The sequence below is a fragment of the Dama dama genome, chromosome 12, assembly GCF_033118175.1.
Source record: "Dama dama isolate Ldn47 chromosome 12, ASM3311817v1, whole genome shotgun sequence".
Lineage (NCBI taxonomy): Eukaryota > Metazoa > Chordata > Mammalia > Artiodactyla > Cervidae > Dama > Dama dama.
The window spans coordinates 64,062,338-64,082,322 of NC_083692.1; the positions used below are offsets into that span (position 1 = coordinate 64,062,338).

Below are 19,985 nucleotides of genomic sequence, written 5' to 3' on the forward strand. Positions count from 1 at the left end.
AATTCAATATTTATTTTAACTAATCAGAGCTGAATCTATATACCGTAATATGACTTAAGATTCAATAGTATAAAACCTGTAGTACCAACTTTTAACTTCTCTATTAAGGTTGCCCAGAAATACCAACCTGTCTTGAAACTATGTGCCATTATATTTGGCAATATAAGCACAGAATGCAGAGAGGCAAGTTAAGACAAAAGACTACTTTGTCTGACCATGGTTAAACTGGGACATTAGGCAGTTTACAATTCTGAGACTTCCCATTTTAAACCTGCCTCTTTTTAAACTCTTGTTAATTAGAATTTCGACTTATCAGTTACTGACAAAGGGAATTCCCCAGTGGTCCAGGAGACTCAGCGCTTTCACTGCTAGGAACCACAGTTCAATCCCTGCTCAGGGAACTAAGATTCTGCAAGCCACAAGGCGAGGCCAAAACAAAAAAACAAGTTATTGACAAACACATAACATTTTTAATAAGGATCTGTGCTTTTTGCTTTTAGGATTCAAATAGTAGCAAGCTAAGAGAATGGCATTTATTCACAGTTTTAAAGTTTAATCCTGGTAGTCTGTTTTCAAATTCTAGTAGTCCTTTAAAAAGAATGAGCTAAAATTGAAATTTCCTTCTCTTATAATACAGAGTTCTGTTAAGTGAAGCTATTTCCATGTTTTATTAAAAAAAGATCTGTTGACATGTCTTCAATGAATACCAGTGAACAAAAGAAATCTCAAAAAACAAATCTACTGCAGACATTTTCTAGATAGCAATACATCTAACAATAGCAGCAACAAAAGGTTTCATTCTTTTCTTGCCAGTCAAGCAACGTATCATCATACAGTTAAAAACTAGGGCTCCGCCTGTTTTTTAATCTCAGCTCTTCCACTTGCTAGCGTAGCATTCTGGTGCCTCTGTTTCCCCATATGCAAAATGGTGATAGTAAGAGAAACTATCTCATATTAAGGTTACTGTAAGGATTACATTTCAAGTGTTCAGGATAGTAAGAACCTAAATTAATATATAGGCTCACAACTCTCATCCAAATCTTTGGATGTGAGACATCCTGAGCAGTACCACATAATCACATATATCAATATTTCTGCAGTGAAACAGATTAACATTACACTGAGTGGGATAGATTATTAAACAGCTTCAGTTCAGGTTACATCTTGAAGCCTAATTAAAAACAAACCTTTGGCTTTCAAAAATTTTTAGATTTCTAAATGGCAGATGAGAGATTATGGACCTGAGCTGTTATTACTAGTACCATAATTAGTACTAGCTTTATACAGAAAACCAAGATGCTGTCTCTGCCTTTGAGAAGCTCATGTTATGGCTATTTATATGATAAGTCTAACTGAAACACAGATTAGCAGATAAGCTTAGAAAGATCACGCCCCTGGCAGGAGTGAAAACAGAAGAGATACCATAGAGGGCAAGGGCTCAATGGTATAAAGGAGAAATGGGTGAAAGGAAGGCAATTAAAATCAGTCTTTAAATTGAAATACTATTCTCTTCTCTTCAAGGAACAACTGAGGACGGACTACTTTAAGAGCATACTCTACCTATGGTCCAAGAAAATCCTGCCCATGTTTGGCTGGGTACACAAAGAAAAATAAAAATAATACTTCTATAGCTCCATTTCCCACCTTCTATGATATTACACCATCTCAGGATTCATTCAGAGATAATTTGCTCTAGGTTCTGCAGAGAACTTCCTCTTCTTTGCTTTTCTCTAATACTTATCTCAAGGAAGTTCATGCACTAATTTTTTCCCCTGACCTCTTCCAAGAGGGTACACAGAACATAGAAGAAAAGCACAAGTGAGTGTGAAAACATAGCTAAGAGTTTAGATCAAAAAGTCTGTGTGTTTCTAACTTGTTTGCTTAATATGGTAAACCCTGACTCACAGGTGATTGCTATTAAAATATACACTTTTGGAGAGTCAACCAAGGTCTAAATAAACAGGTCAACAGACTTGTCTTTCTTGGCTTCTTATGCCCAAACACTAAAGCTGACTAATAAATCATTTAACTAGGTTTTCTTAGGTAGAAATAGCACAAAGAATATTGTCACATGAAAACACTTAACTGAAAGTACAACAGAACAAAAGCTCCTCCATTCCTAACTCCTTTAGAGGAGTAAAAAATGCTGAGTCTGTAAACCTTTGTATCTTGGTCTTGCTATATCACAGCGGCTGAGACAACTGGATAGTTACAAAGCTGTTTTAAAAGTGAATATGCTCAGCAGAACAGATAAGTCATTTAATCCTCAGATGATGTCATTTCGGCCAAAGGTGAAGTTCAAAGTTGATGGATGACTTCTCATCTTTGTCTGAATACGCATGTTATTTGTCAACACATGGAGGTTGTTTTACTCAAGATTAAGGAGAGAATTGAAATATTAATAATAAAGTCACTAAAAAGATGAAATCTTTTTTTGTCAAGTATTATCTCATACATTATACACAAATATTTGAAGACTTCTCATTTCCTAGTTTATTAGAGGCTTCAAATCTTCAGTCTTCTTTTGACGTTTCCTTAGATCCCCTGGAGAAGGAAATGGCAATCCACTCCAGCACTCTTGCCTGGAAAATTCCATGGATGGAGGAACCTGATAGGCTACAGTCCATGGGGTTGCAAAGAGTCGGACACGACTGAGCGACTTCGCTTTCTTCACATTTGACACATAATCAGTTGGCTTCCCTGGTGGCTCAGATGGTAAAGCGTCTGCCTGCAATGCAGGAGACCCGGGTTCGATCCCAGGTCAGGAAGATTCCCCTGGAGAAGGAAATGGCAACCCACTCCAGTATTCTTGCCTGGAAAATTCCATGGACAGGGGAGCCTGGTAGGCTACAGTCCATGTAGTCATAAAGAGTTGGACATGACTGAGAGACTTCACTTTTCTTTCTTTCTTTCAGTTGATTTAAAGAGAATCTGACTGACACTTATCTCTCTAATCTTAATAATAAGGTTATAGCTCACAGGCCTAGTTTACAAAATGTTCCTAATTGGTCTCCTGGTGTGCAGTTATATCCTCCACTCCAATCAATCAACCCCTTAGGCTGGCATTCAACTTCCTTTACTGCCTACTTATGTCTTCTTTTCCACTTCTTCTCCATGTGAATCATGTAGTACAGTTGAGTCAAGCTCCTCTGTAGTCTTTATTTACATTAAATCTTCCACAGGAAATGTCTTCCCACTTCTGCCGGACCCATCCAGATCTTTCTAATCATTCAGAGCCCAACTCAAGTCCACTCTGTCCTCTTAAGATGAACTCCAAAATAACTTTTAGTAGTTCTGTACCCTTAGCCTCCATTGATATCACAGATCTAGCACTAGATTTCTATAGCTTCTACTTTCTGCTATTCTGTCTCATTTATCCAACCACATGGTAAGTCCTTTGATGCCAGGATCCAAGTCCTTTATTTCCTTGGCCATCCCTCATGTGCCTACCACAGAATACATGTTTTAGTAATTCTCCTTATTTGAAAGGAGAACACACTAATTTCATCCTGCTATGTATTATCCAGATGGATATTTCCTAAACTTTTCATGTATTATTTAAAAATGGAATTGGGACTTGATCAAAAGATTGATCAAATTTAAGTGACGGTTTTCAGCTAGTGTACCCATTTATATAAAAAGTTCAATCTGCCTGAAGGAGAAAGAGATTAAGTTGATCTAACCAAGTTTCTTATTTAGGCCCCGCAACACTTACTGGGGGCTGAGAGGGGGGGTTCTGAGGGTAATACTCTCACTTTAGATTTATTTGAAAAAGATTTGGATTTACCAACTCACCTACTGCACGGGCATACACAAAGGCCACAGCACTTGTTGAGTTCTGTTAAAGTCTTCTCTGCTTCTCTCATGTCTTTGTTTATTTGGTCCATGCCTTCTTCTATGCGTTTTAGTTGTTCTAAGAATAAGTTGTGGAAGTTAAATTTTATGTTACATTCATGCTGCCAATCAGAAAGTGCTATTATTAGTATAATGGAAGAGCAAACTTTAACCCTGAATCCACCAACAATTCATCACAGTGACTGTATCAGGGCCAGATGGCATTACATGCTGCCCAGAATTTAAAAGTCTTTCACATACTGATCCTAGGGTATCTGGCCTCTGACTGGAAAGATTTGTTCTAAAGAAATTTGTATAATAGGAGCATGTGAAGATTGGTTTAGGCCTCACTAGACCAGATTCCTAGCATTTCTATTACTGAATAGGCTCAAAACCTAAAGAATGTCCTAAGATGAATAAAAACTAGACCAGATTGCTCAGGGCCAAATCAAATGCAATGTTTCCAATTCCACAAGGATGTAACTTGATTTCTGAAAATGATGAAAGAATATCATAATGTCCAGGACACAAATGACCAGTGCACACAATAAGCCCCGCTACCTAATAAATAAATACTTGGTGGACAATGGGATATTGTGACCCCCACCCCAAATAGGCAACAAAACATGATATAAATTAAATCAGAAGAAAAGAAGCAAAATATCACTCTTATCTTACAAAGGAAAGGTACTCCCAAAGGCTTAATAAATTTTAAATGTGGCTGATTTGAAAAGGCTTTTTGGCATTCTAAATCAAATCAAGAGTTCCTGCTAGGGGGTTCAGGATGGAGAACACATGTAAATCCAAGGCTGATTCATGTCAATGTATGGCAAAAACCACTACAATATTATAAAGTAATTAGCTTCCAACTAATAAAAAATAAAGGGAAAAAAAAGAGTTCCTGCCAATGACTGCAACTCACCCCCTTGCTCATCCAGAATAGTGATAGTCTTGATTCCTGCATCCTGCGACTAAAAGAAGGGAAAAAAGCTGATAACACAACTAAACCAAACCAACAGAAACAAAATCTACAAAGTCTGGAAAACAGCAAGGCAGAAACACTAGAAACTTAAGTTCTCAGAGGATTAGAAGAAAACTAACCTCCCCAAACCAACATGCCCTAACATATTAACGCCCTCCCCCCCACCCCGCAATAATTAAGTCACAAACTCATGGTGAATTGTTTTCCCTATTATATTCCAATACTATCAATTAGAAAAGCCAAAAAGGCCCATTAGTGCATGGTTTGACAATTTCAGCAATTGCTGATTTCAAATAATAAAGCTTATTGATACAATATCATTCTAACTCAACAGTAATTCTAGTCTGTGTTATCAAAATTCCTTCTATACAGTTTCTATACTTAACTTGATGATTAAACACATTCTTACCTCAATGGCTAAACCCAGGATTCTCCTTGTACTTTCCAGAGACTAGGAAAAAAAAAAAGAGTTTTAGCATTCTAAAATATTTAGCACACCCCACCCCCCAAATCTGATCACAGGCCATATTCATGATGCTACTTTATTTTTAAAGATTGCTAGCCCATCTACTCCTCCTTTCTTTAAAACAAAAAATAAAGTTTACTAATATAATTTTAGTTATTTTCTTTCTACCAGATGCTTAAGAGAAAATTTGAAAGAGTATAGTTAATGGGATTTATAAAAATGTAATGTCAGCAGAAATCCAGGGATATTACACAGATATTAGAAAATTCTGTTAAAATTAAACATCCAGAATTCTTCATATCTATCTTTGTTCTAAGTCACTATTCAGTAATGACTATTTAAAAACAAATCATACAATTGTTTGCACTTATTTAGTTTTTGGATGAGTTGGCAAAATAAGAGGCTAGTAGTTATGGCACTCAAGGGCAAATGCATTCTTTATATAATATAAACAGACTAGGGAGAGGCCAGAATGGTCTTCTAAGAAGGTCCCGCCATGCTTCCACTGTGAAAACAAAGAGAATGAATGACTTATTCCAAGTAAAACCTTTACCTCATCAGTAACCTGGTTAGCCCTCAGCTGCATTTCTTCTGCTGACAGATTATCCATGGTGAATTAAAATTCTTGAAAGGTGCAGAAACTGAAATGTGGATATTCTGTAAGAATAAGAAAACAAGCTCGTTTGCAAAGACTGTGGAATTTAGGATGCTTACCTGGAAAACATGATAAAATAAACCTAACTTTATCTATCTATCTATATCTTACAGGTGAAGAAACTAAGGCTGAGAGATGGTAAACAAATGCAAGTTAGTACTAGAGCTGAATCTAAGACTCAGGTTTCAGGACTTCCAGGGAAGCACCAGTTCTAATAGGAAAGTGGTCCCTCTACTTTGAGAAGGAAGGCATTATTAAAGGACAAGCTTCAAGAAGCTATTAAAATGAATTCCTGGTTGTAGAATGTTCTTTGTACATTGTTTGAATGTGTAAAAGCAATAAGGTGAAGAAGTCCAAGCCAGGTAATATTCCATTAGTAAAGTAATAATATTCAAAGTCATATGCCTACAGAACACAAAGACCATTCTAAAAATGTGCCAGTCTTCCAGGTTTTTCACCAGAGAAAATGAAATACTTTCATTCTTAACAAGAAAAGGATAATGCTGATACAAAGAGCTCAGAAAAGAACTAGTTTTTATTAATAGTAGACTCTCCCTTTCCAATTACTATATGGTTTGTTATTTTAGTGAAGTCCCTAAGAAACTGTACATTATTCTCGCACATAGTAACTTAGTAACTCAGGAAGTGATCTTATAGACATCCAAATTGAAACATAAAACTTTTAATAGGTGAAGATTCCAAGAGTCTTGCCTTCTAATTATTAACGGTGACACACTGTGTATAGTATTCCTCTTTGAGCCCTCACCTGTAATAATAAGCACTGTGTGACTTAACTAGGTTGTGTTCTTTTTATTACATTTGCTAGCTTTGTAGTGAAATGTTGAAAACCAATTATACAAAAGCCTTTTATCAATGACACATAAAAGTGTGGTTCACATTCTGGATTTATCATCAGGGGACATCTGTCAATATCTGGAGAATTTTTTGATTGTCAATAGTTGGGGGGTAGGGAGGAGCAGTGTTACTGGTATCTAGCTGGTAGAAGCCAAGGATGCTTACTAAACATCCTATAATGCTCCTTGACACAAACCTCCTACAACAAAGAATTATCTGGCCCCCAGTGTCAAAGTGCTGAGGTTGAGAAATCCTGCCACGCAGTACACTCATTGACAAGCAGGGAGGTTTGTTAACTACGAATATACTAGGCTGAACTCTTGGAGGGAAAGGACTTTGTTATGTCTTTGTATAACAAAGACATAACACCTAACAGGATCTGACAGTTGGTACTCCAGTAAATGTGTGCTGAATGAACAAATAAGTAGAAAAACAAGATGTACTCTCAAAAGTGTTTAAGAGGATCTTAGAAAGAAAGTGACATGTAATAGTAGCACAAAGCCTTCAAATAAACAGAACTACAAATCAAAAACTGCCATAACATGTGTATGATCTAGAATGGCCTGCTGGTCACATATAGATCTTTTTAGTTACATCCATAGCTAACCAACACTTTTATTAGAACCATCTAAAAAAAGTGATAATATCCCATTCCCAGGACAGGAAGGCATTACATTTAGAGTTGTGTTTATAATTCTACTGTCCTTTCTAACCATTCCAGGATTTAATTTAGATTTTGAGCCTTGATTAAAGACATTAATGCTCATAAAATTATTGTTATTAAAATTATTAAACTGCCAAAGTTGCAAATTTAACTTCACATCTTATGTGCCATAGTAGGACTTGTGGCTCTAGCAAAAGGTTCATATACTAAGATACATAATCAAGATATAGGGGGTTCCCAGATGGCTCAGTGGTAAAGAATCTGCCTGCTAATAATGCAGGAGATATGGGTTCGATCCCTGATTCATGAAGATCCCACATGCCAAGGAACAACTAAGCTTATGCATCACAGCTTTTGAGCCTATGCTCTAGAGCCCAGGAGCCACAACTACTAAAGCCCATGTGCCCTAGAGCCTGTGTTCCACAACAGGAGAAGTTACTGCAATGAAAAGTCCACACACCGTGCACGGCAACCTAGCGAGCAGCACCCCGCCTGTCACAACTAGAGAAAAGTCTGCAAGTAACAGTGACCCAGCACAGTCAAAAAATAAAAATAAATACAAAATTTAAAAGATATAAAGGTCTTTCTTAAATTAAGAACTGATCATTAGATATAAGTATAAACAGAACCACGTTTTACTACTTTGCTCGTTGTTTATGAAACTTCAGCTTTAATCACACATGTTCATGTTACATACAATTTCTCTTTTGTCAATCTTTCATAGCTGTAATTATGAAAAGAAAAGGAAGCTGCTTTGTACCCTTTCATCTTTTTTATACATTTTTCTTTTCTAGAATACTCCCACCTGCCTGCCTAGGCGGCCTCGTTCTTCCCCATTACTTCCTAGAGCCCCTACAAGGTACCTTTTAAGCCTGTCCTTCCTAGGCAGGATGCTCCAAAGTTATCTATCCCTCTCATATAAAACTCCTAAATGCCCCACAATGCAGAAAGTGATAAGAAAAGCAGTACACACTAATCAATTAGTACCTGGAAATGATATCCCTATTAGGTTTTCCCACGTAGTATCCTATGGGTAGGAAAATATTTGGCAAGTAAAGAAGCTCAGATCTCTCAAATTGCATAATTTTTAATTCCACTCCTACAGAAGACTCTTGCTAATTACAAGCCAGTATTTGTTACTCTCCTAGTAAATATGAGCAAAACTCCATGTAAGTTCAAACAGAGGTTTGAATGCAAAACTGACCTCTGTCAAACTTGAAGGTTCCATTGTCTTGCCTTTAATTATCAAAAAGGCAGATTAAAAAAAAAAAAAAAAGGGCAAATATAGCTGGGAAGCAGATGCGAAGAGTCATTCCTGGCACAGCAATGGTGCCGTCTCGGAGGACACACCCTTCACTGAACTCAAAGTGCTGCCTAGGCTCTCTGGTTCCTCCCTGAGCAGATGACACCAAGACAAGAAACGGGCTTCTGTGAAGTTCTCACATGTTCGGCATGCTGCTCTCAGGACAGAGCTGCCTAAGACTGCTCTACTCTGGAGTTTTGAGGGTGTTGAGCACATGATTTATAGTAAATGGGAGTGAGAGAGACAAAGCAGAATTGTTAAGGGGAAGGCCCAAGACAGACAAAGAATAATACTCCACAGGCTTTTTTAGCCTTTACTAAACTGCTCAGAAGTGTCAGGCAGGGTGTGAGCTAGAATGAGCTACACAGCTTTACTCATATTTATCATCTCCAGAAGTTTTTCTCATAGAATCAGGAAAGGCTATTCAGAATGTTAAGGAGAATCAGAGAAGAGGGAGGAGAAGGAAAATGAAATATCACTTGACACAATGATCCCATTAAACTTACTTTGCTTAGGTATTACCTAATATATTAAAATATCTGTGTTGTTTTCCCAGTGCTCCTGGGATCTTATGCTGTTTGTATGCCTTTGATATGAAAATGTAAGATTTTTCATGGTGCTTTTACACCCTATTTTCCTTATTATGGTTCATTTGGGCTTACTAGTACACTCCTAATTTACCTTCCTTAACTTCTTTTCTATTATAAAACCTTGGGGGAGAGGGAAGGAAGAAATGCTCACAGATCATATACTATGTGTCTATACTCATCTAAGTTATTCATACATGTTCACATTCATATTATGTCTGTTATACTACTTTATAGGTGGGGAATCTCAGGCCGAGTTTACATAATTTGCCTAAGGTGACTGAGTCAATAAAGACCAGATTGATTATTCAAGGCTGAATCAACTCTGAAATCAAGGTTATTTCATGGTCTAGTAAACAGTCTTACTGCTGAATGCACTGTCCCTTAATAAGATATGAGAACTGTTGAATATAAGAAAATAAGCTAAGCACTCTACCTGATGACTCATTTCAAAATTTCAGACACTTCCTTTAGTAATACCATGAAATTTTATCTCTTCCACAGACTCAAAGATGGTTAAACTGAAGGAAGAACTAGAAAGACCAGAATAATCATGGTTTTCAGCTGTTTTATAATTTAGAACCTGAAAAACATCTATGCTAATTTAGAAAAAGAAAATAATACTACTGGGAAGAAGGAATACAAAGAACAAAGGACTTAGAACTTAACAGGAGATCTAGGTCTCCATTGATAAAAATGGAGAGACAGGAAGTAATGAAGAAACAGCACTTTAAATTGATTCCTGACAAGACCAATATAAGAATGATTTTATAAGGTATTAACCCAGTTTATACCAGAAAGCAAGGAGTTTGCATTAAGATATTCTACCAAATTAGTTTCCTACTTTATTCCTTCTCTTAAAGTTAATCACAATGTAAATTCCTCTATGAGTTATAGTTATTACTGTACTCTTAACAGTTTGATATAATTTGCAATTCTCTTTGGCATATTTTGATTAGACTTTCATGGTAAGCAATGTATTTACAAGTAGAAACTTCCATTCAGAGCAGGTTAGCATAGTGGTGAGTAGCAGGAGCTCCAGCATCCAAATTTTGATCCCAAAATATATTTGCTGTGTGACCTTGGGCAAGCTACCTCTCCCCACTAAAGCTCAGTTTCGGCATTTATAAGATAGGTAACAGATCTATCAGACCTATCGAACAGATGTAAGGCTTTTTTGGTGAAGATTAAAGAAAATGATCCAGGGACTTCCCTGGTGCTCCAGTGGTTAAGATTCCACCTTGCAATGTAGGAGACATGGGTTTGATCCCTGGTTGGGGAACTAAAATCCCACATGCCACAGGGCAACTACTGAGTCCAAGCACTATGGAGCCCATCGGCCATAATTAGAGAAGTCTGGGTGCTGCAATTAAGACCTGACACAGCCAAATAAATTAAAGAAAGAAGCCATTTAAATAAAAGTCTGGTAAATCCATGGCTGATTCATATCAATGTATGACAAAACCCACTGGAAAAAAAAATAAATAATAATGATAAAAAATAAATAAATAAATAAACACTGCCAAGCCTTCTTAAAAAAAAAAAAAAAAGAAATGTTTAGAGATTTTGTTAATTTGTCAATGAGAAGACAACATAAACTAAGGAGATATGGTTCATGTGTAAATATCATTTAGTAAAACAATAACAAGTATAAATAAAATAATAGATGGGAAAAAAAAATAAAAGTCTGTAGGATTTTCTTTAAAATAATTCGAAAGTAAGGAGATGAGTGGAAGTTTATAGAAGATGCAAGAATGCCCATGATTGCTGAAGCTGGGGAATAATACATGGACGGTCATTATGTTACTTTTTTAACTTTTTATTAGGAAAAAATGTTAAATATACAAAAAAATTTGTAAATTACACCTAACTTTTTAATAATCTTTACTCACCATTTTGAAAGTCTAGATAGTGGGTAGGGGATTGAGAGGACTCTAACTACAATGGTTAACACTTATAAAGCATTATACATACATTATTCTAGAAACAAAAATATATATAAATACACATACACACATTCATTTAATCCTTACAACACTGAGTCTATTAAGGCTGCAATAACAAAATACCAGACTGGGTATTTTACAAGTCCTTGTGAGGGCCCTCTTTATGATTTAAAGCTGGAGCAGCCACACATGGTGGGAGGAGCTAGCAACTCAGGAGTCATTTTTTTTTTTTTTTTTTTTTTAGGAGTCATTTTTATAAGACACTAATCCCACTAATGAGAGTTCCACCCTCATGGTTTAAGCACCAACCAAATGCCCTACCTACTAACACCATCACATCCTGCGATTTGGATTTTAAACATACGAATTTTGGAGGGGAGGACACACAAACATTAAGACCACAGCAAAAACACTATTTAATCCCACATTTTACATATGTGCAAACTAAGAAACAGCGAGGTTAAGCAACTTTTGCAAGGTCGCACAGTACAGCAAGGATGAAATCTAGGCAGATTGCTCCAGAGCATGTGTTTTCAATTACTATTAAGCATATTACACGGAGAATAGAGAGCCATATTATTATGTCAATCAAATCTGTAGCCACAAAGAATCTTTGCCCGAAGAAAACTACAGTTGACCCTTTAACAATGCAGGGGCTAGGTTAGTACTGTAGTAGGTATTCATTGGGAAAAAAAAAATCAAAGTATAACTGTACACACCCAGTTTAAACTCACCTTGTTCAAGGGGCAACCAGTATATACATGAAGTCCCTGTGAGACAGGAAAGGGCCAGGGCACAACCTTTAAAAGAATGATAGCCATTGAAGACATAAACTGGTTAGAACCAACTAGGTTCAAGATGGTGGATAACTGACTTCTAGGCCTTCAGCCTCAGTAACACTCCTTACAATATCAATACACATGCAAACTAAATAACACACCCATAGGCACCATAACAGTTCCAAGGCTGACCATAAATGGCCAAAAAGTGGATGGTGACCCAATTCCTGGAAATCCCCACCCCTTTTCTAAAAGAGTTGGAATAATCCTCCCACTCATTAGCCTATAACACTGCAAACCCCTATAAAAACTGACAACTCTCCTGTACCCAGGGGCCTCTCATTCTGTATATGGATGGCCCACATTCTGTCTATGGAGTGTGTATCTCCCTGAATAAACTTTTTTTCACTTTACCATGGCTTGCCCTTGAATTCTTTCCAGTGTGAAGTCAAGAATCCACAATAGGTGGCCATCCCAGGAACCTGCCTAAGACCTGGGAAGTGAAAATCCTCTCGTGCCCCACTTTCCTTCCTGCAGCACCTGCTATCTGTTTTTCAAGTTGCAAAGCTTAACTTCAGCCTTAGAGTACATTTTAGAGCAGTGTTTTCCAGCACTGGCTACACATTATAATCACCTGATGAGCCTTTATAAATTTGGAGGCCAAAGCTGTTGCTCACATGAATTAAATCAGAATCTCTGGAGGTGAGAGCCAGGTACCAGTAGATTTTAAAGTTCCCCAGGTGATTCCAATGTGCAGCCAAGGTTGAAAACCACCGTTTCAGATAAGTTTTTGCTTTTTAATGTACAAATAAGTACTAATGGATAATATCCTACCCCGTTATAATTCTGGTACCTAATGGAGGAAAAACCTTGCTAGCACTTAACGACCCAAGACAAGAACAACTTGGGCTTCAAAAAGTTAAACCCAGAATTACCGTATGATCCAGCACTTTTATTCATATGTTAGAAATAAATGAAAATACTGTCCACACAACTGGTACAGCAATGTTCAAAGCAGCATCATTCATAATAGCCAAAAACTAGGGAAAAAAACGAGAGGGGGATAAAGATGGCAGAGTAGGAGGACGCTTAACTCACCTCCCCCACCCCAAAATACATCTACATATGCAACAATTCTCAAGGAAAATTGCTGGAAATCCCTATGCAACCAAAGCTACAAGAGAGATCTCCATTTTACAGGGAAGGGTGGAAAAAGGCATCAGGTTGGAATCTACACCCTGGGAAGGATCCAGAAGAAAGAGAAGGTCTGCAGGGGCAGACTCTCGCCATGGGAAATAGGCAGGTCAAGAAACAATGTGAGCATCTCAGACCTGTGCACAAAGGAGACAAGCTCTACTGGCTGCAGGGAGAAACAACATGACAGAATGAAGAGCTGGAGAAGCCTAGACTCTACTCGGAGGAGTGCACCTGTACTGCCTTGCCAACAGTCAGGGTAAACAGAGTCTTGCATGGTGGCTACTACCTCCCTGCAGATCCTGAGTTCAAAAGGCAGTAATAAAAATGCTAATGAATTAAGAAAGATTATCAGTAGAAATGCAGGGCTTAGGAGGCTCAGAGATCATCTGGAAGATCCCCCGGAGAAGGAAATGTCAACCCACTCCAGTATTTTTGCCTGGGAAATTGCATGGACAGAGGAGCCTGGCAGGATACAGTCCAAGGGGTTGCAAAAGAGTTGGACATGACTTGCGACTACACAACAACAATCAATCAACAGAAATGCAGGTCACTGTTACAAAGATCTAGAAAATATAAAGATGAACCAGTCAAAATAGATAATTCAATTGCTGAGATAAAAAGCAATCTAGAAGCAAGGAATAGCTGACTAAACAACACAAAAACAAACAAGTGATCTGGAAGATAAAATAATGGAAATCACCCAGTCAGAACAACAAAAAGACAAATGACAAGAAAAAAAGAAAGCAACATACAAGATCTATGGAAAATTGAAAAATGTGCCAACCTATGAATAACAGGGGATTCAAAAGGAGGAGAGAAGTAGACCAAAAATGTTTAAAGAAGTTATGGCTGAAATCTTCCCAAATCTAAAGGAAACAGACATTCAGGTACAGAAGCACAGAGGGTTTCAAACAAGATGAATCCAAACAACCCACACCAAGATATATCATAATTAAAATGGCAAAAGTAAAAGAGAATTTTAAAGGAGAAAGAAAAAAAAACAAAGTATCAGTTATAAGGAAAGTCCCATAAGGCTATCAGCTAATTTCTCTGCAGAAACTTTGCAGGCCAAAAGGGAGTGGCATGATATATTTCAAAGTGCTGAAAGGGAAAAACCTGCAACCTAAAATACTCCCTAGTAAGATTATCATGTAGAACAGGAGAGTTAAAGAATTTCTCAGACATGCAAAAACTAAAAGGATTCAGCAATACCAAACCTACCCTCAAAGAAGGGAAGAGGTAAAACTATCACTATTGGCAGATGAAATGAGTGCCAAAGAATTGATGCTTTCAAACTGTGGGGCTGGAGAAGACTTGAGAGTCCTTGGACTGCAAGGAGATCAAACCAGTCAATCCTAAAGGAAATCAACCCTGAATATTCACTGGAAGGACTGATGTTAAAGACTCAATAATTTGGCCACATGATGCAAAGAGCTGACTCACTGGAAAGACCCTGATGCTGGGAAAGATTGAGGGCAGGAGGAGATGGTGCAACAGAGGATGAGATGGTTGGATAGCATCACCGACTCAGTGGACATGAGTTTGAGCAAACTCCAGAAGACAGTGAAGGACAGAGAAGGCTGGCATGCTGCAGTCCATGGGGTCACAAAGACTTGGACGTGACTTAGCAACTGAACAACAACGATGGATATCTATACAGAGAACCCTTACTCCTTGTGTGTGCTGCCATGTCCAACTATTTGCAACCCCATGGGCTGAGACCTGCCAGACTCCTCTGTCCATGGAATTTTCTAGGCAAGAATACTGGAGTGGGTTGCCATTTCCTTCTCCAAGAGAAACCTTAAGTCTACACAAAACTAGTTATGTACCAGAAGTAATAAATGAATTCAGAAAGGCAGCAGGATACAAGATTAATAGAGAGATCTGTTGCATTTCTTTACACTAATAATGAAATATCAGAAAAAAAAAGCAATAAAAAAAAATCCATTTAAAATCATATCAAAAGGGAATTCCCCTGGTGGTCCAGTGGTTAGGACTCTGTGCTCTCACTGCTGAGGGCCTGGGTTCAATCTCTGCTTGGGGAACCAAGATCCCACATGCTGCAGGGTGTGGCCAAAACAATCAATCAATATCCTTAATTATTAGAGAAATGTAAATCAAAATCACAATGAGATATCACCTCACACCAGTCAGAATGGCCATCATCAAAAAGTTTATAAATAATAAATGTGAGAGAAAGTGTGGAGAAAAGGGTACCCTCCAACACTGTTGGTGGGAAAGTAAATTGGTGCAGCTACCATGTAAAACAGTATGGAGGGTCCTTAAAAAAACAAAGCTACCATACGATCCAGCAACCCCAGTTCCTAGGTATGTATCTGGAAAAAATGAAAACTAATTCAAAAAGATACATGCACCCCGATTTCACAGCAGCACTGTTTACAATAGCCAAGACATGGAAACGACCCATGCGTCCACTAACAGATGAGTAGTTTAAGAAGATGTGGTATATACATATATAATGAAATATCACTCAGCTATAAAAAAGAATGAAATATTGCTATTTGCAGCAACATGGGTGGACCTAGAGATCATGCTTAATGAAAAGAGAGCAAGACAAATACTATATGATATTGCTTATATGTGGAATCTAAAAAATAATACAAGTGAATTTATATACAAAACAGAAACAGACTCACAGACACAGAAAACAAACTTATGGTTACCAAAGCAGAGGGAGGAGAGAGGGACAATTAGGAGTAAGGGGTTAACAGGTACAAACTACTACACCTGAACGAGATAGAACAACCAGGATTTACTGTATAGCACAGGGAATTATAGTTATAATCTTGCAATAATCTATAGTGGAATATAATCTAAAAAAAGAAACTGAATCACTATGCTGTACACCCAAAACTAACACAATATTATAAATCAACTATACTTCAATTCTTGGAAGAGGAAATGGCAACCCACTCCAGTATTCTTGCCTGGAGAATCCCATGGACAGGGGAGCCTGGCAGGCTACAGTCCACAGGGTTGCAAAGAGTTGGACACGACTTAGCAACTATACACATACTTCAATTTAAAAAAAAAAAAAAAGGCAGGGAAAAACTCAAATGTCCATACAATGGAGTATCATTCAGCCATAGAAAGGAATGTTACATGCTATAACATGTTGTTGTTGTTCAGTTGCCAAGTAGTGTCCGACTCTTTGGGATCCTATGGACTATAGCACGCCAAGCCTCCTTGTTCCCCACCATCTTCTGGAGCTTGCCCAAATTCATGCCCATTGAATCAGTGATGACATCCAACCATCTCATCCACTGTCACCCTTTTCTCCTTCTGTTTTCAATCTTTCCCAGCATCCGGGTCTTTTCCAATGAGTCAGCTCTTTGCATCAGGTGGCCAAAGTATCTCCTTGCAGTCCATGGGACTCTGAAGAGTCTTCTCCAGCACCACAGTCCAAAAGCATCAATTCTTCAGTGGTCTGCCTTCTTTTATGGTTCAGCTCTCACATTCATACATGACTCCTAGAAAGACCACAGCCTTGACTATATGGACCTTTGTCAGCAAAAGTGATGTCTCTGCTTTTTAACACACTGTCTAGGTTTGTTACAGCTTTCCTGCCAAGAAGCAATCGTCTTCTAATTTCATGACTGCAGTCACAATCTGCAGTGATTTCAAAGCCCAAGAAGAGGAAACCTGTCACTGCTTCCACCTTTTCCTCTTCCATCTGACATGAAGTGATAGGACTGGATGCCATGATCTTAGGTTTTTAATACTGAGTTTTAACTGGCTTTTTCACTCTCTTCTTTCACCCTCATCAAGAGGCTCTTTAGTTCTTCACTTTCTGCCATTAAAGTGGTATCATTCACATATCTGAGGTTGCTGATATTTCTCCCAGCAATCTTGATTCCAGTTTGTAATTCATCCAGCCCAGCATTTTGCATAACGTATTCTGCATATAAGTTAAATAAACAGGATGACAATAAACAGCCTTCTTTCTCAATCTTGAACCAGTCAGTTGTTCCATACAAGGTTCTAACTGTTGTTCTTGACTTGCATACAGGTTTCTCAAGACACAGGTAAGATGGTCTGGTATTCCCATCTCTTTAATTCCATCTCTTTAAGAGTTTCCACATTACTGCCTTGTCATGGCAAAGGAACTCAATGAAGCTAGGAGCCATACCGTGCAGGGCCACTCAAGACGGATGGGTCATAGTGTAGAGTGCTGAGAAAATGTGATCCACTGGAGGAGGGAATGGCAAACCACTCTAGTATACTTGCCATGAGAACCCCGTGAACTGTATAAAAAGGCTATAACTTGTATGAGCCTCAAAAGCATAATTCTTACTGAACAAAGCCAAATACAAAAGGCCCCATATTGTATGATGCCATTTATATAAAATGTCCAAAATAGATAAATCCATAAAGGCAGAAAGTAGATCAGTTGTTGTCAGGGGGAGGTGGGACTGACTATCAATAGGTATGGGGCTGTTTGGGGGTAATGGAAATGTTCTGGAATTAGTGGTGATGGCTCCAGTCATACGAATATGCTAAAAGCCACTAAATGGTATACTTTAAAACGGTGAATTTTAAGTTATATGAATAATATCTCGAATTTAAAAAAAACTGAAAAAGTCTTAAGAGTAGAGAAAGACTACATGAAAGAATAGACTAATAAAAGAAAAAAGTTTGAGTAGGAATTAAAAGGAAGACAGGAAGGAAAACATTAATTTTGTAGCTTTTCCTATGCTAAACAAACTATTCTCTGCCACAGTGTAAAATCTAAGTTAAAGATTTAGTTAAAATAATAAATGATAGCAGCTAAAGAGTAGGCACCACTGAAATAAAAAGTATATTTTAGATTAAATTGATCACCTTTCTTTTCCAGGAAGAAAAATGGTTGGAAAATGGCAGAACAACTATGTTAAGAAATACACCTTATAGCCTTCTTCATTAACTTCTTCCTTCCAATTTCTTGGAATTCTGAAAATGTGTATTTCTGTATTTTTAAAAGGAAAAAAACTTCAAGTTTTACTTCTTGTAATGAGAGAAAATTACTTTAAAACTGGTACTCCTGGCTATTATTAATAACTGTGCAATAGAAAGTGAAACCTAAATAAGACAACAACCAATGCATTACTTACATGCTAGTCTATTTGAAAACACTGATTTTTTGGAAAGACTTAAAATGGTCATTACAAAAGGTTAGACACTATTATTTCTATCAATAAATCTTAATGCTACATTAAAACTAAATATAGTTTAATATCAACAACCTCAGATATGCAGATGAACCACTCTAATGACAGAAAGTGAAGAGGAACTAAAGAGTCTCTAGATGAGAGTGGAAAAGGAAAGTCAAAAAGCTGGCTTAAAACTCAACATTAAAAAAAACCAAGATCGTAACATCTGCTCCCATCACTTCATGGAAAATAGAAGGCAGAAAAGTGGAAGCAGTGATGCATTTTGCATCCAGATTATCTACGGCCATTTCAATTCTTACTCCTAAAAATTAAAGTTTAACTTGAACATTATTTAAGATGATAAAATGCTGATTTAAAAAAATCAGAATTCTCAAAAGATAATGAAATATATACAAGAAAAATTAAAATATCCCTCTTCTCTGGCCTTTTCTCATTTTTATCAATTTAGAAAAAAATCACAGATAAAGACAAAAATACCTAAGTGCCAGTATTACTTATAATGTTAAAAAATTCAGAGAGGTCTATATAACCAATGATAAGAGAGATCTGATTGAAAAAGTATGGTATAACTTACATGATGGAATGTCATTCAGCCATTAAAAATTATTTTTGATGATGTGATATTCTTCCATGTTTAATTTTAATGAAGTATATACACATGGTTTGAGATATCAAATAGTTATACAGCAGTAATAAATAGCAGTTCCCCTGCCCTCCCTCTTCCCCCAAACCAATTCCTGCTCCCAGGACCCCAGAGAAAAATTTTCAACAGTATTAGTCATTTTAGTATTTAACTCCCAATCTCTAAATCATGCTTATGGTGTTGTTTCTTGATATTTGTCAGTTTTGGGTATCATCCACTGACTTTCTATGATGAAGATATTTAACTCTTATATCTTCCCATCTCCTCTGAGCGTTCATGTTTATCCTCACATTATAGACTGGCTGGCTCATTAAATTCTTGACTGGAAATCAGAAGTCTTAAGCAGTGAAGAAATCTGTTCAACTCTGTCCCACTCACACATAGATGACCATAAAACCTTTCCTTCCAATAATGTTTTTTATTAATCCCAAAGAATCCAGGGTTCCACGGAACACCAACTGGAAAATACAAGCCTACAGAAATTTTCTGCTTAATTAACCAATTATGTGTGAATAGAATTTCTTTTTAATTCTCATCTCAGAGAACTCTCTAAAGGGAAATAAACCTCAGAGATCACCTAGTCTAACTTTTATATGCTATGAGAATAAAGTGTAATTCTTAGGCTCTCTATATATTACACAATCTTTACTGGAGAAGTGGCAGGGGTGGGGGTCTACTTTTTGGAACAGACGATGTAAGCTGAGAAAGAAAAGGCAGAGGAGTGTGGTCATAAGATGGCAAGAGGGAACAGAGTCCAGCTGAAGAGGGAAACTGTAGGCCAGGGCCGTCAGAAGGGAACGGGTAAAAAGTACCATGTAGCTATGGGGACCTCCCCAAGAGAGCTGAAAATTCTTGGAGAGCAAGATGGAGAGCAAGGAGGAGTCAGCAGCCTGCCTAGTCTGA

General features: G+C 37.4%; 1 protein-coding gene and 1 non-coding gene across 3 annotated transcripts in view; one reads left to right on the plus strand and one right to left on the minus strand.

The window, feature by feature from the left end:
- SNAP23 (synaptosome associated protein 23) overlaps positions 1–19,985 on the minus strand; it is a 37,735-nt gene that overhangs the window by 9,159 nt on the left and 8,591 nt on the right. The window contains exons 2-6 of one of the 2 annotated variants that reach the window (XM_061157469.1): positions 12,027–12,092; positions 5,836–5,939; positions 5,226–5,267; positions 4,757–4,805; positions 3,796–3,913 (exon numbers count right to left, since the gene is read on the minus strand). In XM_061157469.1, coding sequence (XP_061013452.1) covers positions 3,796–3,913; positions 4,757–4,805; positions 5,226–5,267; positions 5,836–5,892 — 266 coding nt within the window. In that variant the 5' untranslated portion in view covers positions 5,893–5,939; positions 12,027–12,092. The remainder of the gene's footprint in view (positions 1–3,795; positions 3,914–4,756; positions 4,806–5,225; positions 5,268–5,835; positions 5,940–12,026; positions 12,093–19,985) is intronic. The other variant, XM_061157470.1, reaches the window with a different exon arrangement.
- On the plus strand, positions 2,698–2,769 carry TRNAC-GCA (transfer RNA cysteine (anticodon GCA)). The gene has a single exon. It is a non-coding gene; the product is annotated as a tRNA-Cys (tRNA).